Source organism: Pagrus pagrus (assembly GCF_965226575.1).
Source record: "Pagrus pagrus genome assembly, chromosome: 17".
NCBI classification, from domain to species: domain Eukaryota; kingdom Metazoa; phylum Chordata; class Actinopteri; order Spariformes; family Sparidae; genus Pagrus; species Pagrus pagrus.
The window spans coordinates 9078442-9104493 of record NC_140201.1 but is presented as its reverse complement, the minus strand read 5'-3'; the positions used below and the strand labels follow the sequence as shown (position 1 = coordinate 9104493).

The following is a 26052-nucleotide window of genomic DNA, read 5'->3' as shown; positions in this document are numbered from 1 at the left end:
GGCCAGAGTTGATCATGAGGATGTTTCAGGTGAAGATGCACTCAAACATTAGTCCTGATAAATTACAGACAATCAAGACAACTACTGTCTTAGGTTGTTTTATTGGCATTGCTACACGTCTACAAATTCATACATAAAGCTAAAACAAGTATTTAAAAAAACAACAAAAACTCGCCATTTCTATTCTTAGCAGCTACATGTCATTGTGAGAGTTGGTAAAACTAAAACTTGAGGAGAATTAAAACGGGTACCAAACTGTTTATGTATTATGGACATGAGAGCTTCACAGTGTGGTGCATCTGCAGACATGCATTTAGGTACCACATGACAAGTCTTGCACTGATTTCAGTTTTGTTAAAGGCCTTTGGAAGGTATCACGTTTTTATCTGGGTTATTCTGATACCAGTATGGAAAATGTCCTAAAATGTTGGAATTTGTATCGCATAGTACAAAAGTCCATGCATCTATCTGATGCCACATCATTTATTAAGGACCCTGCTACTTCCCAGCGTTGTCCTGTATGCAACTAAGTAGCTAATATCTGTAAAAAGCAAGTGGTTCGTGTAACGTCGACAGGATTAATAGTACACAGCTGTTAAAAAATAACATTTTCATATCTACTCGGTATCGGCCCATAAACAAAGTTCAGGATTCAGGTTTGGTATCTGGAGGGACAAAATGCTGATGGAACATCTCGTCTCAAATGAACAGCTCCTAAGTATTTTAAAATATGTTCCTCTTGCCTGATGTCAGCAGTAATGTTGGGTATAAAGGGCAAGAGTCAATAGTGGGTTTGTTAAACATTGCTTATTGGTTGATTCATTCATTTTGTGCCAACCATCCAGATTGCAGAATTTATTTTAAAAACTGTTCTAAAAATTAAATTTCATTTCGTGTGGTGATTAAAAAGTCCTAAAAACCTGATGAAACCCTGGTACCAACGCCGTCTATCAGATTATGTAAATGATTTGTCATCTCTGTGATGTAGAAACTGGAAACTGTGAAGCTTCGTCTGAATTAAGTGGTTTCATGAATAGTTACATTAAAGCTGAGTGCTGCACTTTTGGTTCAGCAGGGGGCACAGCAGTGCCATGAACCAGCTACAGAGAGTCACTTTACAGATGTTACAGTCGGATCATATTCTCACACAGATGCTGTGTGTCAGTGTTGTTCCCCTTTAAATAAATAGACGAGAATGTTAATATGTGGAAATCTGTGATGTGGCCCAGTTGGACGCCTCACTTTACCCCCACTTTGCTGTGTTTCCTACTGATGGTAAGAACTGTTTTCAGAAATATGTGTGTTTTCTGTTGATGAGGAGGCAGAGCGAGGACAGGGACGCTCCCAGTTTGGAGGCCTCGCTGCAGGCTGTAGGCAGGAGGGTGTAGTCCTGCAGCTTCTGGAAGGCCTGCAGAGAGGACGGAGAAAACAGACGCACTCATTATCACGCTGTCCTGGATTCACTCAAAGGAAGAAGTTACTGGCCAGTAAAAGAAGGAACATGAGGAAAACCTGCTTCACTGGCTGGAATTCACAGCCGCAGAATGACTTTAATAACTCACACGTGTCCGTTTTGTGAAATGACTTTAAGGCTTTACAGACTGCTCATGTAGACTAAATATTCTGGACTTTCTTTGACATTAAAATGTATAATACATAGAGTTAATCAACTAGAGAAGTGGTGGAAAGTAACTACATTCATTTACTCAAGTACTGTAAGTACATATTTGAGGTACTTTACATGGACAGCTGATGACTAGTTTATAGTAGTAGTCAACATTTCGGTTGCATAAGAACCTTGTAAGACTAATGATTGTTCCAGGTATTCGTCAAATCCTCAGATTTTGCGAGGAAAACCTCCGAGGTGTCCATAATCAGGAATTAATGGACTCCGCGGAGCATCCACGTACTTCATTAATTCCTGAAAATGGACACCTTCTCAGGCATTATCCCTCACTTATGTCATCCGAATGATCTTGGATTGGACCTCAAATCTTGCCTGTGTTACAAAATGGTGGAAAGGAGGCCGAAAGACATGCTACCTGTCAGGGGGGTTTAATAAAAAGTTTGGAACTGTATGATCCAGTGTTTCTGGAGTCCAACCTCTTAAATCAGGACCTGTCTCCTGTGATTCACTCAACTTTAGGCTAGAGCTCAATATTACATTTTCATAATCCTTTAATTGAATAAAGATGAGGCTCGTTTTTAATAACTGAAAGAGTAGAGAAAAAAACCCTAACTCCTCAGCTTTACTCACAGAGGCGCTGTCAGGACATTCCTCTGCAGGTCGGTGGAGCAGGAAGTCCCGGCTGGAAGGACCTTTGATGTAGACGCAGTTCGCTGCCGATTCCTCTGGAACAGTGAGCACCTCGTAGTGGTGATCAGTCAGCTGCTCCATCATCTGCAAAACAAAGACATACTTAATGTCACTGTGCACCACCCTGCACTGCTACATACACACACATACACATTACATCAGTCCACTCCCAACATTACATAGACTCAGAGGCAACATCAGTCCCGTTATTAATATGACCTCAGCAGTCGGGAAATCTGATGTGAGCAGTTCATGTTAGGACAAAGAGAGGGGAAACACTGACACATGCACACAGAGTGTGAAAATGTGTGTATGGATGATGGATAAGATCAATATTGACTGAGGACCGGGCTAATACATGATTTTATAATACTTTGAGGAGAAAACTGTAAAATTGTATTTAATGTAGTGTAATTTATATTTATCAACGTTGACTGTACCCGGAGGGTCTTCTTGGCCCCGTCACTGCTGCTGAAGATGATCGTGTCCGGACCTCCCATGGAGCAGACGTTCTTCAGTCGGGCTCCACCACAGACGGGGACGGTGGACACAGCAAAGTCCTGAACAGATGGAGGTTGAAAGGTTTAATTAACACGCTGTCCCTTCAAACGAGACACATCCCCTTATCTAGATTTGTGTCTGTCACCTGAGGGCCCTTTTCTTTTTTTTAACAGCAGACATACTCCCAGTAGGAGAAGCTCAAGTGTTAATAATGCCCTTAACAACAACTCTGTTTTAGTTTAAGTGTCGAACTTTTACCACCAACAGCTCCACACAAAGCAGCCTGCTGAGTGATTTCAGACTTCCTTGTGAAGGATCAGAGGCAGTCATGCAGTTGCCACCTCTTAGTCTGAACAGTCTTTTATTTGGGCTTAATGAAGCTGCGGTAATTCATGACTTGACCTTTAGTACGTAGCTTTGAAAAAGACAAGCCCTAGACTAGAAACTTCTCTAGCTCTGGTATGACAGAAGTCTCTCTCTGACCAAAGCTGGTGAACAATTTTCCCTTTAAAGTTCAGTTCAGTTTACAGTTCACGCAAAAATGAAAATTCAGTCATTACTCACCCTCGTGCTGATGGAAAGTCGGGTGAAGTTTCCTAGTCAGCAAAACATTTCTGGAGCTTCACAGCAAAGCAGCATTGAAGCCTTCTCCTAAACAACTGCAGTGGATGGGGACTTGTTTGAGTGTCATACATAACACTAAAATAAATAAAAACAAGTCCCCATCTACTTCAGTTGTAACACTGGTTTGCTGTGAAGCTTCAGAAATGTTTTGTGGACTACGAAACTTCCCCTGACTTTACATCGACACGGGGGTGAGCCGTAATGACAACATTTTCATTTTTGGGTGAACTTATCCTTTAACTATACAACAGGAGACCGAATAAGGCATATCTTTATGATGACTGTCTGTAAAAACCTACAGTTTAACTAATTTAACGAGCAGCCAGACCAATGTGAAACTATTTTACAGATACTGGCGTTTCCATCTCGTCACAAATACGTTTAATGTAAAAACAGAACAAATGTAAACAGTGGGGAAGATTTTTTAATTACTATTTTATCCTATCCATGGCTTTATTAAACGCAGCTGAGGAGTGACAGGAAACGGGGTTAGAGACGCTCCTCTCGGCAACATGCACATCTGTATCAGATTTCAAAGCTATCCATCCTTTGTTGTTGAGATACTTCACTCTGAACAAAAGTCCTGGACTAGCTGACCAACAATACCATCCACGGCTAAAAATACAAAGATCTAAAACAAACTGAAGTTGCACTTTAAAGGCATCTCTCTCTTAGCTGCAAAATATAAAAGGAACGTAAGCAACATGGCCACTTTGTGCTATTTTTACGATGACGATACTTGGCTATAAATATGTAATAGGCACTTGAATTGGCACTTGGGACATATTGTATTGAAAAAAAGGCATTTGAGATGCTGGTGTAAACATTCAGAGGATGTCTGAGCTGGTCTTCCTCTTACACCCCGCTCTGACCACACGAACCCTCCCACCCACACTAATTCATACCAGACACAAACACACACACACACACACACACAAAGCAACAACGCACACATTCAGCACAAGTGGATGCAAAGTGTGTGTGTTAAGAAAAGCAGAAGTGCGTAAAAAATGCACTTAAGAGAAGTGAGGGAATCAATACTAATGGGCGGGTCGTGTCGGGCCAGAGGGGGCCTGCTGTGTGGTCTCCATTATTTGGCCAAAGCAGAGACCTCATTTATCAATGTTTACTGACTATAATTCCCCAGAATGCAATACAGCAAGTGGCCACCTGCTCACTTTGGCAGCTGGGTTTGTTTTCTGACAAGCACTTTGGCTCTCAGACTATCTTTGTTGCACTGGGTTACAATTCAAGCTGGTCATTTTATGGTTTATTGGTAAGCTTTTGTCTGTTTTTTAAAGAGCCAGAAGTTCATACCATCACCCATAAAGCAATATATTAAACTTCCAGTGATTGGAGATCAAGATACGAGATAAGATAAGAGATCATCTCCATCTGCTCTTCATGCCTCTTACCCTGAAGGTGTCTGCCAGCACCTCCGCCCCCCTGCGGTTGGTGTGGGATGAGATGCCGACGAAGAACTCCCTCCCTGTGAAGAGGACATCGCTGCCCTCCAGCGTGGCCCCTGCAGAGTCGCCCTCCTCAGCCCCCATCTCCACCACGGTAAGGTTGAGCTCTGACATCACCCTCCTCACTGCCTCCGCCTGGAGAGATGACGAGTGAGGAAGTAGAGAAAGAAACACGTTCATGCTTATTTCAAATCAGCCATACATGTGGTTGACGTATATCTTTCTATGTCTGTTCGTTGATATGGTGAGGTTCACTGAGGATATTATTCAAAAGTCCTACTCTCGAAACACATTTTCTTTTTGAGTTTGGTCGTCTTGGTAGTCTGTATTAAAAAGTTTGATTTCTGCAGTCTACTCTGAGTTCCCCAAAAGGCGACTAAACACCAACATGTAACAACAAGGATCTGTGAAAAAAAACTAAAAGGCAACTAAATGTTATTTTAGATAAGTGAAGTATCTGCTGCAAGCTGATTTCATACCATACTGATATGAGCTGAAACACATGGCTGCTACTAACTGCCCTTTATCTCACAAAGCGAGATTAAGTGCAGAGGATTAGGCTGCAGAAACGACTAAACTAAAGCCATTGTCTTCTCCCCTGTGTTACCTCACTGCGTCTTTGCTGTTTGAAGGGCCTGGTGATGAGCGCCGTGTCTCCCTGGATGACTGCCACATCCTCTATTCTCCAGCTCTCCGGCAGCTCGGGGTCCGGGGGGATCTCGATCAGCTGCAGGCCCACCTTCTGCCTCAGGGCTCCCGTCAGGCAACCGAACTGACGCTGAGCTTTGGCCAGGTCCACTGAGACCTCGCCGTTCTCACGACCGTCTCCCACCACTTTCCCAAAGGTCTCTGGGATGCCCCGCACCACGGCGTGGGTGAATTTGCCATACGGGCACACGTTTGCCATGATTACAGTAAAGACTGTATGTCTATAAAAAGTGGTAGCAAGTATTGGTGTTCTGCCAAGATGCCAATAGGTTTGCTCTGCCAGAAGCAAGAGGTAATTAAAAGATGTGTATGTTGAACTCTAGAGGAAGCTAATGGGATGGATCAAAAGGTCCAGGAGGAAAGTGGAGAGCATCATCATCCCTGTCTGTCCGTCTCTGCTTTCACTCCAGTACTCCACCGGCTACTCCTCCATCTGCAGATGCCAAGATGTATCAGATCCCAGCCCTAAGACAGAAGGAGATGGACATATTAACAAGGGTGCTGGTTCTGAGGACCACTCTGGGTTTGAGAGGTAAGTGTCTCCCACATTGCTCTGAAGATGAAGTGTATTTATGTGAATTTTTGGAGGAAACAATCCATCACCACATGAAACATTTTCAAGGCCAGCTGAAATAACACACAGAGATAGCACCGTGGAAAGCAGACAAAAGGAGGCATTGTTCAAGGTTAGATTATAAAGAAACATTATTCAGAAGCCCAGCAATATGCTCGCGAGGCCTTTCCATGTTTGGGGCAGTGGGTTAGATTGGGGACAATTGCCCTTTCATCATCGTCCCTGTAACTCCCAGCAGTCGCCCACTGTGAGGCTGCAGAAAGGGACTTCCACACAGGATGTCTCCTGAAATCTGCTTCATAACTTATGCAACAAGTGCTGGGCTTTGATATCTATTTTTATTTTTAAGGCAGGACATATTTTAGCATTTTTCAGAACACTTACCTGCAAGTTAAGGCTCAAAAACAGAGTATTTCTTCTGTCTGTGGTTCCCACTCATGACATAATATGATTTCTCCTGATGTGATTTTCAATATTCAGTATATCCTATATTGTTTTCCAGGTATCCAGCTGCCACAATGAATGAGACAGGACAAATGTTAAATGTCCAGCTGCAGGAGTGCACCGCCCAACTGTTCACTGCTCCTTCCCCAAATACTTCTGATGATGGTCCACATCTTCTAACGGTGGGGGGGGGAAACTACCACCAACACCCACAGAAGTTGAACAAACGACAAATTAACACGTAGACTAATGTCTGCTTACCTTTTTTTTTTTAAGTGTCGCAGCTTCCCCGCTCGTCCGCGTTTCCCTGTGTTTGATTTAGTGTCTCGGACCGACCCAGTTCCCGTTATCCACTCGCTCCCTTTTTCCCCCCTCTTGTCTGTCTCTGCTCGTCAAGATGGCGACTGTGAATATGCACATCTCCGGTTGCGCTTCAGAATAAGACGGCTACTGAAAACCTGTACGTTTACCTTTGCTGTTTCACAGGACTGATCAATTACAACACGTCATACTTAATTTAATTAAACAGCTAATGTGTTTAAACTCGAACACAGGTGTGGTCGAGCGAAAACAACGCGGCTATAACAACATTGTTAAAACTAAGGGACTATTAAAACTAAACTATGCTCTTATTTTTTAGAGCCCAAATCTCTAGACTTCCGGTCTTCTTCATTTATTAATGGCGGGCTTGACGACGCTGTCCCGCCCCCCCATCCCCCACCCGTCCCGTCCGGACTCCATCCACGTTGGTTTGATTTACTCAGCGTTTGTTATTGGCCTTTAATAATGACGCATGTAGCTACACCTTACAGTAATCAATAACCAACGTCCACAAAAACATTAGTCTTTTGCTTTTAAAAATATTTCATGTTTAAGTTTAGAGTAAAATATTAAAAACTGTAGTTACAGGGAAGAATTCAAACTAAAAATTGTAATATTCACAATATTAATGAGGTAATAGTACAACTCAGAAATATTAATCTTTTCCATAACTGAATAAACAAGCTGTTCTCAGAGGAAAATAAAGTCCTCAGAACACTGTTTGAAGCTAGAAAGGTGGCAGGGTCCGCCACATATAAACAAAGTAAAACTATGAATTTATGTTGCTCCTTGAAGACAGTACATTTAGACATTTAGTTTGTTTATGCATTAAAAAAATAATAAATAGTCAATGAAAATCTTTCTCCTCTGATTAAAATGTCGCCCCTAAAACTATATAGTGCCCCTTTAATCAACTTTTTAGACATTAAGATACCATCTTCCTCTTTAAAAGGTGCAATATGTTCAAATTTTGGTTTAAAATGTTCAAAAATTAACTAACATTATCAACAGAATGTAAAGAAACAACAGTTTTGACCTAGTGTCGCAAGAGATACTGAAGATAGCATGCTAGTCGGCTAGCCCCAGGCCTGAAAACCTCTTTCTCCATGCACCTTTAAGCTAATCACGAACAGTAGCCTAATTTAGCTGCATCGTCCAGAATTAGACTTAAATTAGCGACATTAATCCATCTTTACCATTATTTTTTAGGGACATTGAAGCTTATGAAATTCACCTGATATCAACATTAGCTTGTGATCTTAGCACGAACATTGGAGCGGGTTTCCAGGCTAAACATTAGCTAAGGCTAACGCTAGCTTTTTGTCAGATATTTCAGGCCACACAGGTGCTAATTTGGGGTCTCTAACTTATTAATAGTGTTTATAACTTAATGACTTAGATAAACTCTACCTTTCAGGTTATTTAGAGCAATAAAAAGCAGTTTAATTTAGTTGTAGCTAGCTAAAGCTGCCTGCGTTATTGGAAAATGATAGCATAAGGTAACCAATTGGGCCCCACTGGTGAAATCCCTACTTGTGTCACATATAAGCCTCCCCTGACACCCTTTGCTTATACTGAGACACTGATTTAATGATGGATTAGAGTATTTCTGTGAGGTTTAGGTCCACTAGGATTAAGGCCTCCTATTAAATATCCTCCTTTTAATCCAGATGAATTGTTTATGAAAGGTCAGATACTGTATCAACAGCCTTGCCAAGATGCTAGTATCTGCCCTTTAAACAAAAACCTGGACTGTCTGCTGTGAATCAAAAGGTCGATATTCTTCTCACCTCTCCCACAGCGCTCTAAATAAATGGCTACATTAACCTTATCAGCTTCCCGGTTGATTTATTTCAGCAGTTCTCAGCTCATTGACTTCACTCGTCTCTCCCTTTCTAAGTCATCATAGATTAAGGCCTATGATGCTGTGCTACTGAGCCATGGCTGTTTTTGTCTGTGTGACAGGACAAAAAATAATCTGGCTTTCCTGAAATGTGGGTCAAATGATGTTTGACACTGTTGAGATGGTTGGATAAACAGGATGCCTCGTCAGGTGCTACAGAAAAAGCTCTGCATCTCTGTCTTGCGAGCTGCGTTTATGATTAATTGATAATCAGCCTTGTTTTGCTGACATTTGGCAACTGACATTAAGAGGTTTGCACAGCAGCGATGTAAACATGCATAAACACATCCTAGGTAACAGATGGCTGTGATTGTGTGTATATAAACATGTGTGCCTACTTTTACACTCAAAGCAGCACAATATTCCCTTCTGCTGTCAAGACCGAGCTACTGCAGCCAAGGTTGTTCAACAGCAACAGAGTTAAAGACACAGAGGCAGATCAGATCAGTGACGGAGACAAAAGAAAGACCAGATATGAGTGTTTTTCCTGCACGCAGAGGCGGAAAATGAGACAGAAAATGTGAGGTTGATGTAATAGAAGAGGGGAAAATGTGGAGGGATGGAGGAGGGGAGGTAAAGGGCACAGACAGGATTAAAGAACACCATCTGTCCACTGAGATCCTCCAGCCAGCACACAAAACATCCCCGTCAAACATGGCATCAGCGGGGTCACCACACACCAGCACCGTCTGAGTTCAGATAGTCTCCTCCACTGGTTCGCTTATGCAAAGCTGAAATATAGAGTGTGTATGTGACATATATGTGGACCTATAGCCTACAAACAGGCAGGATTTCTTAGCTTATGCAAAGCTGAAACATAGACATAAAATACTGTTTTATAAGGGTTGTAAACATTTCTCTAGAAAGTGGATGAATTCAAAAAGTGTGTCGGGGTCAAAAGAGAATAAAAAAGACAGATGTGCAAATCAAAAAGTGTTTAATATCCACACAAATTAAATGTACTCATTCAAAATGGACAGGAGAGAAGCTGCTTCTGCAACTTTCTCTTTCACACCAAACTCCATTCAAAAATCTACGATTTTTCAACAAACACACATTTCAAAGACTGTAACAAATCATAAATGTTTAATGACTTTCATGATTTTTTATTCATCTCATTTCGGCACACAACACATCACCCACATCATCTCGATTTAACAAAACAACTAACCCAGAATATCACTGGTACCCATTAACAGAGCATCAGTGATACATGTGAAGTGAGATGTCTGCTCAGAGCCCAAAGGATACTGAAGACACCAACCCCAGCTACAGTCTGTTCACCCTGCTGCCATCTGACAAGAGATACAGAAGTATCTGCTGCAGTACCACCAGACTACAGAGCAGCTTCTTTTCTCAGGATGTGAGACTCTGCACATGTAGCATAAAGGGACTTGTTTTACAGTCCTGGCGTTGTAAAATCACAATGAACCTTGAACGTTTGAACATGATAAATGAAAGAAATTGCTTGTAAAACGCTGTCTGATACCTCACAGGAGCTTTTTAAGACAGTTTTTAAGGCTTATGGCAGCGTAATTAATCAACTGGTAAACAGCTTATTCAGTCTGAGCTCGTTTGGCACACACCATCACAAGACTGCTGTCAGCAGACCGTCCTGCGTGCTGCCCTCACGTCTCCTATTACGCCCTAAAGGATAATTCAGTTAAACTGGCCTCGCTCTCCAACTCACTGACTATCTGTCTCTGACATGCTGACTTTCTCTCTCCATCTGAGATGCTGACTCTTTTCTCCACTGTGCTGACACTGTTTCTGACTTCTCTGCACCTTTTCTAGCTGCTGTCTCACACATATACACAGGACTTAATGCATTATGTCCTATTTTGACTCAAACAATACGTTTAACGCCACTGAGAGCAAAATAGCCAGAATTATAGAAATACAGACGTCATTAAAGTGTTGTCCTTATTTTGCACCTTTAAACCCAGATGCATGGTATCTGTTTTTCTGCACAAACTCAGCTTGACATCTGATTTGTCAATTTAACAAAGCATAAAGCTGCCAGAAACCCAGAGTACAAGACATATTGCACAGCTCCTTTAAATCTTTTACATGTTTTTCAGTATTGTGAAACAATTCAGTAAAGAAAACTTTTATATTAATACACACAAATACATAAAATGTAAGAAATTACACATGTACATTACTTGTTTTGGTCCTTTGTCATTAATGCCTGTAAATAACTAAACAAATAATCATTTTTAATCGTCTACAGACATAAATGAGACCTAAAATCTGTACTTTCAAGTGACTTTCTCAACTTATCTCTGCATGATACATAAATTAAGTTATGTTGCTGTAAATAAAACATTTTCAGTATATTGATTTGTTTCATTTTCAGCCTTATGTGTCTAATAAAAGTATATAAACTTTTCATGTTAATAAACTCCATAATTCACATAAATGTTACATAACTCTGGTGTCCTCAGTTGGAGCTACAGCCCTGACTGGGAACTAGAAATTATCCTTTTGCTTGACCTTCTTAACGATGAGATCAGAGGTCATCTTATTAGCTCAATTAAACATAAACGCTTCATTTTATTTCTATTTTGTCTGAAATGTGCCATCGCTCGTCGCCTTCTAATTAATTAATCACCGAGTAAAAGATGCTGCTGTTGTGAAGTGACAGCTTCATGTAACTTGAGTCACAACAAAAATTTCATTCATCGGACGTCTTGAACCGCGTCAGCTGATCGTAATTACCTCTGCAAATCAAATCAGACATTTTAGGGAGGAGATGCTCAATGGCAGAGTAGCGTGGGTCAAATCAGGCCCGCGACAAAAGTTAGAAGACGAGAAAAAGGGAACACAAAGAGGTGACCTCGGGGGTGCAGACGATACAAACTACATTTGGGGGGATCTGACTTTATCAGCTTCATATAAAAATGAAGTAAAACGGAAGAAAAAGTGAGCAGTGAGGGTGTGGACATCAAAGAGAAACTCAATTTAGGACTAAGTTGAGGGGCGTATCGGATCAGCTGTGACGTCCCGAGACGGGATTCTTTTGGACGTGTTTGAACAATTTGAACACTTCTTACTGGGAGCATCATGTCTCGTTCACAACTTCTTATTGTACTCGTGTGTTGTCTACCTTTGGCAGGTATGTAGTTGAAGTTTTCAGTTCATTTAATGAGTGAAGTTATTAACAGAGGACATTTATGAGTTCAAATTATTGTAAAAATGTGTTTTTCAGTGACATCCTGCTAAAACTTTACCCTCTACTTTGGGTAGAACAATGTTCAAATGTGCTGAGATTTACAAAAACTCAACCTTGTGCACAAAAGATGAAGAAAAAAGTTGTTTTTAGATTATGAAAATCATTTTTTCGACTTTGTAAGTTTTGAGTTTTTGCAGCTTGATTAGCGTTAAATGCAGAACATCTCCCAATTGCATCATTAGAGCTTGATAAATTGATCAATATCAGCTTATCAACAACAAACTGTGAATTAGCATATACAGAACCAGAGTATCCATTATAGAGTTTGTTTATTTTTATGTTGATTTTTAACTGATATGACCTGTGATTAGTATTTGTGTTTAATGTCCTGCACAATAAGAGTTTAAAGGAGACATATTATGCTCATTTTCAGGTTCATAATTTTATTTTAGATTAGACTTACATGATTTAGTTCTCAAAAAAAAAAACACACATCAGTTTTCTCAGATGCTCTGCTCTGATTGGTCAGCTCACACACGCCTGAGCCAGCACCGATCACCGTGATCACTGGGCTTTTAACCTTTCAAGATGCTTTTACATGCACAAGAGCCAATAGGAAAGGAAAAAAACTGCTCTCTTTAAAAGATTCCTATCAAAAACTGTTGTTTCTGTGCAAAAAATGAATATCAGTCAATATTTCATTATCATTATATGTAATGTATTATATCATCAGTATATTATAGTGTATGTATTATATCATATTATGTCCGTATAGGTCTGAATAATGCAGATTTCACCTCTGCTGTCTTTACCAGGAAGCAAAACCATACACACCAGTAGCTTGACAGAAAACACTCCCTGGATCTGGACTTACTCAAAAAAATAAAGTCTGAAGAGGGGCGTGTCTGGCTCTTCTTCACTACCTAGTCCTCTGCTCTAAACACCAAAACAAACACATCTCAACATACGGTTTCTTAAAATGTTTCTTTCCCATTGTTTCCCTTCAGCCTGTTTGCAGTGTTTCACCTGTGTGTTCCCCGCCATCTCTTCTCTGGACTGCTTAAAGTTCCCTCAGGAGTGTCCGGCTGGACAGCGCTGCCTGTCCAGCACTGCGACTGGCAGTCGGGGTGAGATCCAGATCTGTGTGTGTGTGTGTGTGTGTGTGTGTATGTGTGTGTGTGTGTGAGAGACAGAAAGAGAGAAAGTTTATTTCTGTGTCTTTAGATTAGATTATTTTCTGAGAATCTGCTGCAAGATGGCCACAAATTGGCAGACAAAGCCTCATTGTACGCAACACTGTGGGAACAGATCTGAGGAAAAGATGCAGTGCAATTCAGTTTGTATGTAAGGATGTATTTGTTTTTGCCCGCTGACTTTAAAGAGAAAAACTCACTCTCATTCAAAGAGCTTAAATGAAGCTTAAAGGTCTGACCCTTCCTCGATTCCACAAGTGTGAAAAACAAAACAAGACCACAGAACGACTCAGTAGACCCGAGCTCAGCAACATTTCTCATCAGTCCGGTTTTCAGCTCACTAATGCCGGTGATGGCATCAAATTATCTCTAAAAATAACTCAGTGGGTGAGGCGAAACGTTCACTGTGTCTCATCAGACGCTAAAGCTCCCTTTTTACATGCACCTCAACCTGTGAATGCCTAGAAAATCATTAAATCTCCCTCTTTACATGTCGGGTGTATAATTTGATAAAAGACTGAGATATAAAGCAGCCATCATCATCAGTATACCGGATGATATGTCGAATATGATTTCCGATTAATAAGGTCATTTAAAGTATTCAGCATATATATGTTTACTTAAATTTCCGATATTCAAATAGATGTAATCCATTGCTTAATTTCATCATTATATTCTGATCTAAAAACTCAAAATATTTTAAAACTTTGTTCGAGGTGCTCTTGGGATATGGATACATCGCTAGAAAACTCCCAAGGAAATCTCTTTAATACCATTAAAATGTCTTTATTGTCACAGTAATAGGTTCCTATCGGTCACAATAGAAATAGACTCCTATTGGTGGGTCACCACTATAAAAGAGGCTGTTGTTCCCTTTTGAAGGCTGATGCCGAAACACGTCAGAGTCGGTCTCAAGGCCGTGACAGTAAAGGCATTTTAATAGTTTACTTGTGATTTTCTTGACTTGGACTGTTTGTATTCAGACACCAACATTCAAAATGAAAAAGTAAACCTTGAGCATCAGAGCGACTGAGGACAATCGCCCAAGCCTGAATGTAATCGGTCAGCTCAGATGGGTGACCCGAAAACCTTTTTTAAAAAAAGTTTTCTATATCTTGTGCTCTGAAAATGTGAGAATTCAAAACACAGAAATTCAGCTGGAAGACTATGAATACTGTGAATTCAGTAGTGTTTGTATTCAACGGTTAATTAATCAGTATTTACCTATATATATTATATATGTCACTATAAGAATATAGCACATTAACAATTTCAAAAATCTTCAGAGTGTCAGATCACGGGTGTTTTCTGGCAGGTTGACATAAAATGTGACCTCTGGTAAAAAAAAATCTCTTTTTCTTTCATCAGGCATTTACTTACTTGAAACAATTATTTCTCAGAAGCTAAATCAACACTTTTAGGGCTAACCAACTGTAAAGAAAAAACACTACAAACAAATTAAAAGACACTTGCTAGCTGAGCAACATTAGGGCTCCAAACAACCCATAATGCAACACTCCTCATTCAAAAAACAAAAAGTCTGTAGTATCTAGTCCTCACATATTATAAAATAAAAACCCCATATATTCAAGGTTATACTTTAGGTTTTCAGTCCCTTTTAAAATCATATTATTACGGCCTCTCTCACCCTCCATAGATGTATTTGACCAAAATGAACTCCTTGCCTTTCTCTCACAGGTCCACTACAAGTGACGATGTACGAGAAGAGCTGTGCCATCCCCGCCCAGTGTGGCGTGAGTGGACAGAAATACGCCTCAGGCCTCTACTTCAACTACACCAACGTCTGCTGTGATACAGACCTGTGTAACGGGGCCGGGGCCGTTGCTGCCCTCAGCTGGGGACGAGTCGCCATCTGCCTGCTGCCGGCGATCACTCTCCTGCTGGCCTGAGGGTCAGAGGTTGATGGTGGAGGTGTGCAGGTCTAGATGATGTCACGCTGAACACCAGATATCAAAGATGTGACAGGCACATGTAAGATAACGGGGTTTGTTAAAACAAGTCCTGCTTTTAATGAAGAACTATCAGGGATGATGAGTGACACACTGATGTTATCTGATATTTTTTCACCCATGGTTTCCACTTATCTTATTAAAATGCCAAGAGAACCCAATAACAACAATACTCATTATCTTTAATTTAATTAAAGAAGCATATATTTAACATGTAGTTACAAAAATGCCAATACCAGAATTGACCAAACAAAGTCGGCAAAAATATGGTAAATGGTGAATTTGTAGTTAAACTTTAGTTAATAGTTGTCCAACTGTAACAGACAATAAAAAGCTTAATAAACCATTTATTAAGCAACTGTAAAGGTTTATAGAGTTTAACAATGTGCACATTTGCAACTTTATATGGGCCATACAAAATACTGTTTATAGATTAACTACACATGATTATAAACATCAGTTGCAACTTTACAATCATCAATTGCTTGTTTGTTAACAGTGAATTCACTTAACCAAAGTTTAATTAACAATAAATTTAACATTTATTAATGATGTTTATTGTAAAGTGTTACCCAAACACTTGTCAGCTCATGTTGTCTTTAAAGTTCAAAAGTTCATTTCTGACCTTGGAAAAAGAAAATAGTTTGCAGATGAATTTCATGTGTTATGATAGAAAACTCTGCCTCAGGAGCAGCTACTAAATGGACCCTGTAGGGGTTTTGTCAAATGCTGCTTTCCAAGATCAAGAATTAACTTTAACACCAACATGGATGAGAACTCACTGAAATTCTCGGATAAAGTCGCAGTTTGAGCAACGACATCCACGTGTCAAATGAGTGAAAGCTCCAGAAGAGGTACTAAACTGCTTTGAAACCTTAAATAAATACTGTTTTTCTTTTGGTAATGTATCTATGCCTCTCCAAACAAGATTAACGATGACCTGATAATGATGCTTATAACTAAACTTAATAAACCACACTGAAGAGCTGCCTTCTCAGTATTGTGCTTCTGGTTTGTGCTCTACTTTATGTTCACTTGCTGTGTTTGTACAAGTATTTTTGGATTGACCACATGTGCACCTTTTTGTACACCATCTCCACGATGTTACCCTCGATGATACGGAGGACTGAAACTGCCAAAATCAAAAATAAATCAATACTTAAAAATAAACGAAGGCATTCATTAATTTCTAAAATGTGAAATAAATTACCATTTTTGTGTTTTATTTGCTTCTGTATTTATTTATCTTTGTATTGATTCACTTATCTTATGTTATTTTATTAATTAATTTATATATATATATATAAATATATTTATTTATTTATGTATTATCTTACAAGATAGAAAAGAGAAAACGAAAAAGAAATTAATACATAAATTAATACACAAATAAACTGGAAATGGAAGAATAAATAAAAAGGTAAATAAATGGGAAAATATATAAATATGGGGATTTATAAAAAAGGTAAATAAATACAGAAGACATTTAAAGCAGAAATATCAATTACACATTTAATGATAAATTACAGTAACAGTTAAAGAGCAAATAAAAACAATGCATCACTGGTTAATTTATTACCAAGATATTTTTTATTTGGATATTAATACATGTGTCTTTGTAAGAGCTTTTAAGTATAAAATACATTTGAGCTGTGCCATTAGTTTGATTGTCTTCATTGTTGATCTAAATCTACCGCTCTATCGTCCACATCACTGTTTTGATCCTGCAGACTTTTAAGTGCAACTGCTTACTACGAAATGGGAAAACGGCATAAAAAAAAAGACATAAAAAAAGTCTAAAATATTGGTAGGGAAATGCAAAGGACAGAGGAAAAGCACAAGAGCGGAGTCATAACAAAGAAAATGAATGTAAGACAGTAAAGTGAAAAACAAACTAGTCAAAGTTACATTTTAATGATTATATCAAGTTAAATGGTCCCTGAAATTGTATCAATTCCTACAGTAAGAAGTGAGAATCACTTCACACCCGGAGAGAAGAAATACTAAAAATACATCAAATTATTCAGACGAAATCCCTTTAAACGTTAGTCCATTTTAGAAAATAGATGAACAATTCAGTCAAGTAAAATAAACAGTATCATCTCATTGATCAACACTCGTATTAGCAACCGTCAAGGAAGGTGTTTACAACCCTGATTCCAAAAGAATTGGTACGCTGTGGAAAAACATAACGTAATGATTTTCAAATCCTCAAGAAGAAAGTTAACGTTCAGACGGCTTAAAACTTTGTCTTTGTTTTCATGCCTGTAACTTGCAAAGCGATACGAACCACAGCGTCGCAGAGTTTTTGAAATGGTGGTTGTTACCTGCATGATTAAAATCCATCTGTGCTCACACTGCATGTCTACTATAATCAAAGTCTGTATACAAGATTGTCTTTTCAATGGGTTTAAATTGCACTTCGGTTTCCTTTCTTTTTTTCCCCTCACCCTGATCTGAGAGACATGACACATGACAAGGCTATCTTTGCCTCTATAAATATAATTTGCATAGTGCCGCGAAGTTAAAATCACGACACTATAAAATCCACTACACAAGCTGGTACAGTCGAACAAGGCGTGTCATTATCGCTTCCAGATCTTCAATTTCAAGTCGCTTTAACATTAGTTTCTGGCAAACTTCCAAGAGTGGGTTAATCCTTCTGGCAAATATACATGGTTTATGTTTGATTTAAGAATAAGTCTAGTGATATTCGAAATGTTTCTGATTGTCAACAAATCCCATTCAAAGTCCAAAACCAAAAAAAAAGGTTCCTGTTTTTTCTCCCGACTTATGTTAGCACCTTTATCCATTTATAAATGCCAGCGTCAGGATGTTACAATGTTCTCATGCTGATGTTCAGCAGGTTTAACGTTTACCATGTTTGCATGCCAACATTATTTAGCACGAAACACAAAGTACATCTGAGGCTGATGGGAATGTCGTTAATTTTGTAGGTATTTATTTGGTCATAAACCAAAGTGTGGGAACGATTAAATGTTGGACGCATTGATTGTTTACAAAGATCGGCAGCAGGACAGCTCCCGAAAACTGAAGCCTAAATATCTCCACCACCCTCCTTCCCCAATTTAATGGGAATCCATCCAGTATTCAGGTGGACTGGGTGAATGACATTAAACTCAAATCAAAAAATGTCAACCTTTTCATAGCGCATTTTAAATGACTTTTAAATACACTGTCCTTCTCCTGTAAATTGTCTCCTGTTTGAGTGACATCAGTTAAAAACTGAAACTAAAGATTTATGTCTTTAGTAGGACCGAATGGGTGTAATAAAAAACCTTAGTACCCTGTTATTGGTTTTGGACTTTGACGAAGGAAATAGAGTATCACCAGCCTTATCCTTTAATTACTAACAGCCTACCCTCTAAATCTGTGACTGCTGTTTTAATTTTAAACACTGTTTATATTTAACTTCCTGCTGTGACAGAAGAGGCCTCGCGCCCCGAGCTACTGAAGGAGGGAGGATGATGTGCTTTCATTGTAGCACTTTAGCGATTAACAACAGCTTTTTGTTACAATCAAACAACCTGATCTCCCTCTTTTTGTACGACACTGAAAAGGATCCTTCATATATCACAGGCAGAACAAAATAAATTGTTGGTAACAGGCCCTGTTACCAGGTCACAAACAAGCTCGGTAATCTTGAATAATCCTTCACGCCTGCTATGGGAGCACAGAAAGGGGAAGCCCGAGTCTATTGAAACGGTTTCCTGTCTCTGTAACCGTTTGCAGCTCTGACTCCCTAAAACGAGTACAGGGAAAAGCAACCCCTTCCTTTAAAGAAACAATAATTAAAATAGAAGTGGCTTCTTAAAGGCCTTGTTCCCTCTTTAACAAAACAAAATATTCAACGTGAAGCATCTGTGATTAAAAGACAAACCACAAAAGACACTTTGGCAGGTGAGCCGCCGCTGTTATGCAAATGAAACCCATTTCCTTAATACCAAGACTGAAAATGAGAGAGTCAGCTTGCATGAGGCTTGCAAGCTACAAGTGAAAAATTGATCTGGTAGGCAGCTCTGTGTTCCCCCCAAAAAAGCAAGAATATACTGTAACAAACGTCATCAAGAGGGGAACATTTTGACTTTACAGTGTGTATCTACTGATGGCGAAACTGTACACAAGCAAGGCTGTAGTTTTTGTGAAAATGTTCGTGTAAAGGCTTATTTATGCTCAACATCAGGATGGAGCCTTCTGTAGGTGCTCTGCATTTATTGCGTCCATATTTCTGCACGTTTTCTGAAATTTTACGGATACGGACCAACAGAGCAGTACCTCCAGTAGTCGTGGGGGACAAGTTTTAAAAACTTTGATGCGACAAACAGTCGCCACGGAACAGCTGGGAGGAGATCGGACGGAAATTAAATGTAAGTTGGACGGCGGAGGATAAGTGGAGGACCACGCAAGACCGATTTGCCTCCGAGTGGCGTCCTTTAGTGGTTGAATTGCTTAACATCCATGAAAACGTGAAGGACGCCTGGAAGTATGTGGGCAGAGATGGTTATATCATTTGAAATGGACATTTTTAAGGGAGCATAAATGAGCCTTAAGTGTGTGTGTGAGCCTGCAAGCAACATGATCAACTGGTAACCAAAAGTTGAGGTAAACTTGGATGATATGTGGGCGTTAAACAAGTTTGTCAAGAGGATAAATTAAGCCACAGTTAAAAAATGTTGTGCATATCTGCTCTTCCTTGTTTACGTACTGATGTAATCTCATTCACGTGGTGGACAGAAAGCACTTTTTTAGGTGGAAAACTACACGAATAAACTCCTCTAAAGCAAACCTAATAGTATTACTTGATGCAAGAAAACCAGACTCCTAGTAAAAAGGTGAAATCAACTTTTAAAGCTGCAGAAAATGACCTTAGATTTGCCTCTTGAGAAACAGATCAAACATGTTGCTTGCAGGTCAGTGTGTGTGTGTTGTTCTTGTGCTTTTATATTCATGACTCATGCATCCTGTTGTCCTCCTACTTGAGAGCTTTAGCAACAGAACTGTAGGCAATGTGGATCTCTTCGTCCACCGGGCAGGTAGAGGCAAACTCATCCCTTGCGTACGCAGCGTTCAGGTACCTCCAGAGGTTTGTCAGAGACTGAGGGATGGTGAAGTTTCGGTATTTTAAACACACCACCTGGAGAGAGAAAAAGAAAAAACAAGACAAATTTCAGACCAAAAACAACCTCCTAATCTTTTCCTCCCAGGCCCCCCACGCTGCACAGCTTGACACAAGATAGATTACCTTCACGATGTGGAGCTTAGGCAGCAAGTTGCAGTCAGCCAGAGTAAGCTCTTGGCCGTCCAGGAAGGGGCGGGACGAGGAAGTGACCTCATCGGCGCTATTCTCGTCAATCTCATCAGGAAGTGGGGAACCAAGGTAGTCATCCAGCTTCTTCAGAGCCTTCAGCAGACCTTTCTCCAAATCTGAGCACATGTGCACACACAGAAAGAGTGAAATATCGAGTGTAATCAAAGCTCAAAGGATAGTTTCTCCAAATCAGATAATGAATTTCATTTCTCTTTAGTTTTAAATGGCTGAAATAAAAGATTGAGTGAATTTTGTTTAAGAGAATGAATGAGTAGATTAAATGAACACACAGTTTTCAGAGCAGGAGGTGACCTGCAGCTCAGACCCTAATGTTATTAACACAGACGCTCCCTGCTGGTTTTCAGTCCATCACAGGAACACAGGAAGTGCTGCTACATAAAATCCCACCAAAATAAAACAAGCTCTATTAAAAGGAAGGAGTTTGATTCTGTAGTAAAGACACTGATACTTCTGTTTTGGTCATATTAGATCCACTTACTTTCATTGGTCTGCGGGTTTGAGTTCTTGACGTAAGCGGAGAATTTGGAGAAAACATCCATGCCTGCTGTGTTGGACTCTGGGTTGCGAGCAGCCAGACGGGGATACCTAAACAATCGGAAAGATCGATGATGATTAACATATAATCATCACATCAGAAACATAAATTCACATGACTGAAATGTGCATGAAATTAGACAAGGAAGATTCTTACAGGGTGACACAAAAGCTACAAAAACATTCAAAACAGGAGGCACGCAAACCAATGAGGACTGTAACCAAGATTATTTTGATTACAGATAAATCTGCAATTGCACAATATGGATTTATAATGATAAATGATTATTTATCGACCCAATATATAGTGAAAAAATGGCTTAAAATGTAAATATAAATGTTCTACAGCCCAAAAAGTACATCTTCAAATCCTTGTTTTATTTGACTGTCCACAAATATTCTGTTTACTTTAAAATAAGACAATGAAAAGCAGCATTTCCTCACAACTAAGAACGTGAAGCGAGGAAATGTTTGGTATTTTGGCTTGAAAAATGATTTTCTGAAAATTACTTGGGAGGGCAGAGATTATCCTCCAGGAACTCCTCGATCTTGTTGGTGTCGGTTTTCACCTCGCTGCAGTACAGCAGGAAGGGAGGCTGAGCACCTGGAGCCAGGTCCTTCAAGATGTCCGGCTTCCTAAAGGTGGATGTAAATAAAGCAAGTCCAGCAAAAGATATAAGCAAAGCAGTAAGAGTGAGATGGAAGAAAAGGGGGAAAAGGAAGGAAAATGAGAAAAAAAAAACATATGAAACTCCAGGAAATTACTCATGTTTCCAACTAAGACTTATACCAAAGTGGCTTTAAATCTTTTAACACTCAATGTCTGAATGAAATGTTTCTTAAGAGCCTGGTACATTTGGGATCATTTTAACAGTAGGCGGACATCCTCTCAGCACACAGTGTTTTCACCTCTTCATATCCACGGTGGTGACATCGAAAGTGACTCCCTTCAGCCACAGCACCATGAACAGACGCTGGGAGAAGGGACAGTTGCCGATGTTCTGACCATCGCTCCCCGCCTGGGAAACACAAACAGACAAAAATTTGACCAATAGGTAAATTTACGATTTGTTTCAGCTCTCTACAATATCAAAATATAATATCTTGAAGTCTACTACAAAAATCAACATTTGAATACATCATATATTCTGTGTGTGTAAGAATATCAGCCAACGTATTGATGAAAGAATTTTCTGATTCCCTGATCGGTATTGACATTAAGTATCGGTCAGGCTCTAATCTGGAACTACTTTACTAATTGATTAATCACCTTATCTTTTCTTTGTTTCATAACATTGCAGATTATCTTTTGTTTTAAAAACACTGGGCTCTGGAAAATGTTGATGGACATTTCCTGAGATTTCATTTAATGGACCGAACAATTAATGCAATTAATCTTGCAGAAAAATCATCCACATCTGCAGCCCTAGAGGTCACATAATTCATTCCTGCATTAAAAAGGGGCACTATGTAGTTTTGGAGAGGAAATTCAAACTCAGAATTTGAATATATATACAATATTAATGAGGTAAATGAATAAACAAGCTGTTCTCAGCAAAATAAGGTCCCAAGAACACTGTTTGAAGCTTGAAAAGGTGGCAGGGTCCGCTACATATATATATATAAAGTAAAACGGTATGAAATTGTGACGTCCTTTAAGGTCAGTTTGTTTACTCAATCATGAAAACAAAGAGTCAGTCAATGATCTTTCTCTTCTGATTAAAAGACTACATAGTGCGCCACAGTAGAGCTGGTAGGCTGCACAGGAAATGATCATACAGCTTTACAATGCGCCCTGCATGGCTGCAGGAAGCCACATTTCATTCAGTCAGTACAGTATATATTTACTCTGTGGCCCGAGCAGCATACAGTAAAAACTTGAGGGCAGTTACAGCTAATCAGGAAACGACACGTTGAAAGTACACTTAAATATCCTGTTAATTAAGAGTATCGAGCGCCTTCTCTAAAAAGCAGGTTTTTAGAGAAGTTACAACAGCATCTTTCACCCCTGTAGGAGGAAAAAAAAAAAGTGGAGGGTGGTGCACATGTTCACATGTTCAAACAGAGGAATCATTATGGAAACTTGTGTAAGACCGTGAAGGGAGGAAGAAAAAGCCATATTGGTCACATTACAGCATGTTTTTGGCTCAAAGAAAAAGGGATTAGCCTGCCTGGCCAACATACTAAATATAGATTAAAGTCGTCTGCACACTCTCTTAACGTGCATTTAATTAGATTAGCCTTACTGGCATTTATAAGCCAGTGTGAGTCAGCAGAGGTGGTCCAAATGACATGGATACTGTACATGTTAACACCCATAATGTAGTTTTAAAAACGTGCAAGGTGACATTTGAGATACGTTATCAGCTTGTGGTAAGAAAAGACTGAGAGAGCAGATGAAGTGATAAGATAAGAAGCTTTTAAAAACGCACTGTGAAGTAAATAAACGCCACTTAATGTCACATAATGTCGTCATCATCCATCGCTCACCTTCACAAAGAGCTCAACTTTGGGCTGTTTCGCGTCGCTCATCTTCAACGGCTGATGCACGAGACCTGTTTTCAAAACAAAAAAAAACCGGAAACGGACACAAATAAGTTGGAAAAAGTGACGCGAAATACAGTGAAATAACGTGAAATGTTGAGGTTTTATCTAAACGAGAAACGACACAAGTTCAAAACTCGGCCAAGCCAAGCCCATCTTCCGCTCCAAACCCCGCGGAGAAAGGAAAAAAATGACAGACGACACTTGTTGTTAGCAGCAAACACAAAAGCAGCGCAAAAACATCACACAAAAGCAAACATCGGCTTCTTCAAAAAGCTCAAAATATTCACTTTTAGCTGTTTTTTAGGGTGTGCAGAACCGACGCCAAGTTGTCGCTGACGCCTGTAAGATGCCTGCTGGTAGTTTCCCCTCCCAGTTCTGCTGTCTGTCAGTCGGCTGCAGCGACACACTCATCACCACAGAGGCAGCTCCTCCATTTCCTGGAGCGGAGTGACGGGGCTGAGCGCTCAGCAAATGAAGATGCGTTCAATACCCGGGGAGAAAAAAGGCGCGGCGCGGCTTCTTTGGAGGAAAGAGGAGGCTGGGGGTGAGATGAAGGCAATGGAGGATGATACTTAAAGGACGACTTCAACAATTTTACACATTAAAGCGCGTTGGGGAGTGTGGTCCTGCTCATGTGGAAAAAGTGTTTAGTTTCTCCAGAGGAAGCTGCATTGTAATCTGATAGCTACCTAGAGTGATAGGGTGATGACGTATTTTTGTAGGCTAACCCTGAAGTTAGCATCGCCCTGGTTCCCCCCACAAAAAGCAAGGCTTGTTAGCAACAGCCATTTTTAAGATACCGGTACTAAGCTCTTTTAAATTCAATTAAATGATGTATATAACACAGCATGTAAATATCTTAAGCCTGTGTTAACCACAGACCTTATTTCAGGCGTTTAACTGAAAACCCATTCAAAAAAACCATTGACTTTGAGACAAGAGAACCGGATGTGCTAAAATGCTAACTGAATTCTGGGTTTTAGGACTCATTCTCACTCAAAAAACTTTATTTTGGTAGTGAATGGAGAGAGATCATCATATGTGTAGTTCGTGACACAATTCAAACAATTAAATTCGATCAAGACTCATTACTGTCATTATTGTGGGTGTCTACTAGAAAATGTTTACATGCCTCTGTGTGAACGCTCCCCAGTCTGTTCTGATTGGTCAGTTCTCAAAGGCCTGAGCAGGCACCGTCCACCATGTTTCTGCATCAGTTCTGCAGTTATTTTTACAATCGTGGTCGTGTATAGGGTGTTGCTGAGGGCGGTGACTCTATAGTTATGAAATCACAACCTTACAGAAGTCAGTTTGAAGGTTGAATACAAACTGCGTGCATTTCTCTGTGGATGGAGTGTCCTGAGATTTTCACAGGTTTTAGAAAACACTTTCTGCAATATGTTTAACTCTCAACAAGGTCTCCTAGACTATTTTGTTAGCATGAGTGAAATAACACATAAACAGTGGATCTTTATTTTATTTTATTTTATTAATTTTATCATTTTTATTCAGTCAGACCTCATTTATCTTTTTATAAATTGAAGAATTTATGCTTTAATGAAAGTAGGCTAACCAGAAAACCTGGAGAAACCCCATTGAAACACAGGGAAAACAGGCTAATGCCACACAGAAAGGTCCTGGCAAGGTCCAGCTAACTTTACAGAGTAGCTCTTATGCTGTAAAGTTAGCTCCTATCCTGTGAAGTAAAGTAATAATTTACATTGTAGGAACATGAAAAGTTTCAAGTTAAAAAGTGCCAATTTTTTATTCTTATAATGTGAAAAGTTTCATAAGATCTGTGGTTTTCACAAGCTTAAAGATTAAAATTCTTACTTTCTATACTTGACAGTGTGTACTGCAGTCTAGTAAAGAGCCAGTGGAGGGAGCTGTGGGCTTTATTGTGCTTGTTGGTCACAAGACATGGAAAACTGTACTGAGTCTGGTCCAAAAATCTGGAAAATCCATAAAATGTTATGAGGAGAGTACTGCTGGGTTGCAACTCCAATGAGCATGTAACACTTACAGTCAACGTCTTGATTCAGATACAGTGTGTTTCCTGTCGTGGAGGCCTAAACTGGGATTCAGGGACCTCCAGGAGTCCTTGAGTGACTTCCAGGGGACAGTTTGAGGATAGTTTAATCTAGTTAACCCACAAGAGACGTGTAGAGGTTTTATTTATTTTATATGATCAGCCATCAAGCCAGTCAGTGAGGGACTAGAAAACTCTGACATAATGTATTATCAGGTTGTGTTACTGAGCACTAGAGGGCGTCCTCGGTTGTGGAACAGCTTGCAGGTGGGGTGTTGACCCAGGGTTATAGATCATCAGGTTTGTCTGTGAAGAAAACAATGGTGGACTGTAGCTTGTGTTGACAACAGGTTTGAGCAGACATCTCTCTTACAAAACAAGCTCCGGGGCTCA

At 39.8% G+C, this 26052-nt stretch overlaps 3 protein-coding genes across 4 annotated transcripts; 1 reads left to right on the top strand and 2 right to left on the bottom strand.

The window, feature by feature from the left end:
• Positions 1-82: 82 nt before the first annotated feature.
• On the bottom strand, positions 83-7023 carry ddah2 (DDAH family member 2, ADMA-independent). Of its 2 annotated transcripts, none has more exons than XM_084379243.1 (6): positions 6899-7023; positions 5519-6084; positions 4858-5046; positions 2758-2877; positions 2258-2401; positions 83-1408 (listed from the first exon to the last, which is right to left on the bottom strand). In XM_084379243.1, the coding sequence occupies exons 2-6, from the start codon at positions 5816-5818 to the stop codon at positions 1289-1291; spliced, it is 873 nt and encodes a 290-aa protein (XP_084235369.1). In that variant the 5' UTR covers positions 5819-6084; positions 6899-7023; the 3' UTR covers positions 83-1288. The 2 variants fall into 2 exon arrangements, with proteins under 2 accessions (XP_084235369.1, XP_084235370.1); XM_084379244.1 differs by lacking the exon at positions 6899-7023 and adding an exon at positions 6578-6648.
• Positions 7024-11692: 4669 nt separating this feature from the next.
• On the top strand, positions 11693-16331 carry LOC311272325 (prostate stem cell antigen-like). Its single transcript, XM_084378675.1, has 3 exons — positions 11693-11979; positions 13044-13163; positions 14928-16331. Exons 1-3 carry the CDS (start codon positions 11928-11930, stop codon positions 15137-15139), a joined length of 384 nt encoding a protein of 127 aa, XP_084234801.1. The 5' UTR covers positions 11693-11927; the 3' UTR covers positions 15140-16331.
• A 435-nt stretch (positions 16332-16766) lies between these two features.
• Positions 16767-24077, bottom strand: clic1 (chloride intracellular channel 1). Its single transcript, XM_084379487.1, has 7 exons — positions 23918-24077; positions 23574-23638; positions 21993-22102; positions 21594-21719; positions 21028-21134; positions 20463-20644; positions 16767-20354 (listed from the first exon to the last, which is right to left on the bottom strand). Exons 2-7 carry the CDS (start codon positions 23613-23615, stop codon positions 20193-20195), a joined length of 729 nt encoding a protein of 242 aa, XP_084235613.1. The 5' UTR covers positions 23616-23638; positions 23918-24077; the 3' UTR covers positions 16767-20192.
• Positions 24078-26052: the final 1975 nt, after the last annotated feature.

Coding starts and splice junctions, on each gene's coding strand:
- ddah2 (XM_084379243.1), bottom strand. CDS start 5,818: ATGGCAAACGTGTGCCCGTATGGCAAATTCACCCACGCCGTGGTGCGG. Junction 2,878..4,857: donor TGCTGGCAGACACCTTCAGG/GTAAGAGGCATG, acceptor CCATCTGTTCAG/GACTTTGCTGTGTCCACCGT. Junction 1,409..2,257: donor AATGTCCTGACAGCGCCTCT/GTGAGTAAAGCT, acceptor TCCTCTCTGCAG/GCCTTCCAGAAGCTGCAGGA.
- LOC311272325 (XM_084378675.1), top strand. CDS start 11,928: ATGTCTCGTTCACAACTTCTTATTGTACTCGTGTGTTGTCTACCTTTG. Junction 11,980..13,043: donor GTGTTGTCTACCTTTGGCAG/GTATGTAGTTGA, acceptor GTTTCCCTTCAG/CCTGTTTGCAGTGTTTCACC. Junction 13,164..14,927: donor CACTGCGACTGGCAGTCGGG/GTGAGATCCAGA, acceptor TTTCTCTCACAG/GTCCACTACAAGTGACGATG.
- clic1 (XM_084379487.1), bottom strand. CDS start 23,615: ATGAGCGACGCGAAACAGCCCAAAGTTGAGCTCTTTGTGAAG. Junction 21,720..21,992: donor ACCACCGTGGATATGAAGAG/GTGAAAACACTG, acceptor ATCCACCTTTAG/GAAGCCGGACATCTTGAAGG. Junction 21,135..21,593: donor GATAATCTCTGCCCTCCCAA/GTAATTTTCAGA, acceptor CCGATTGTTTAG/GTATCCCCGTCTGGCTGCTC.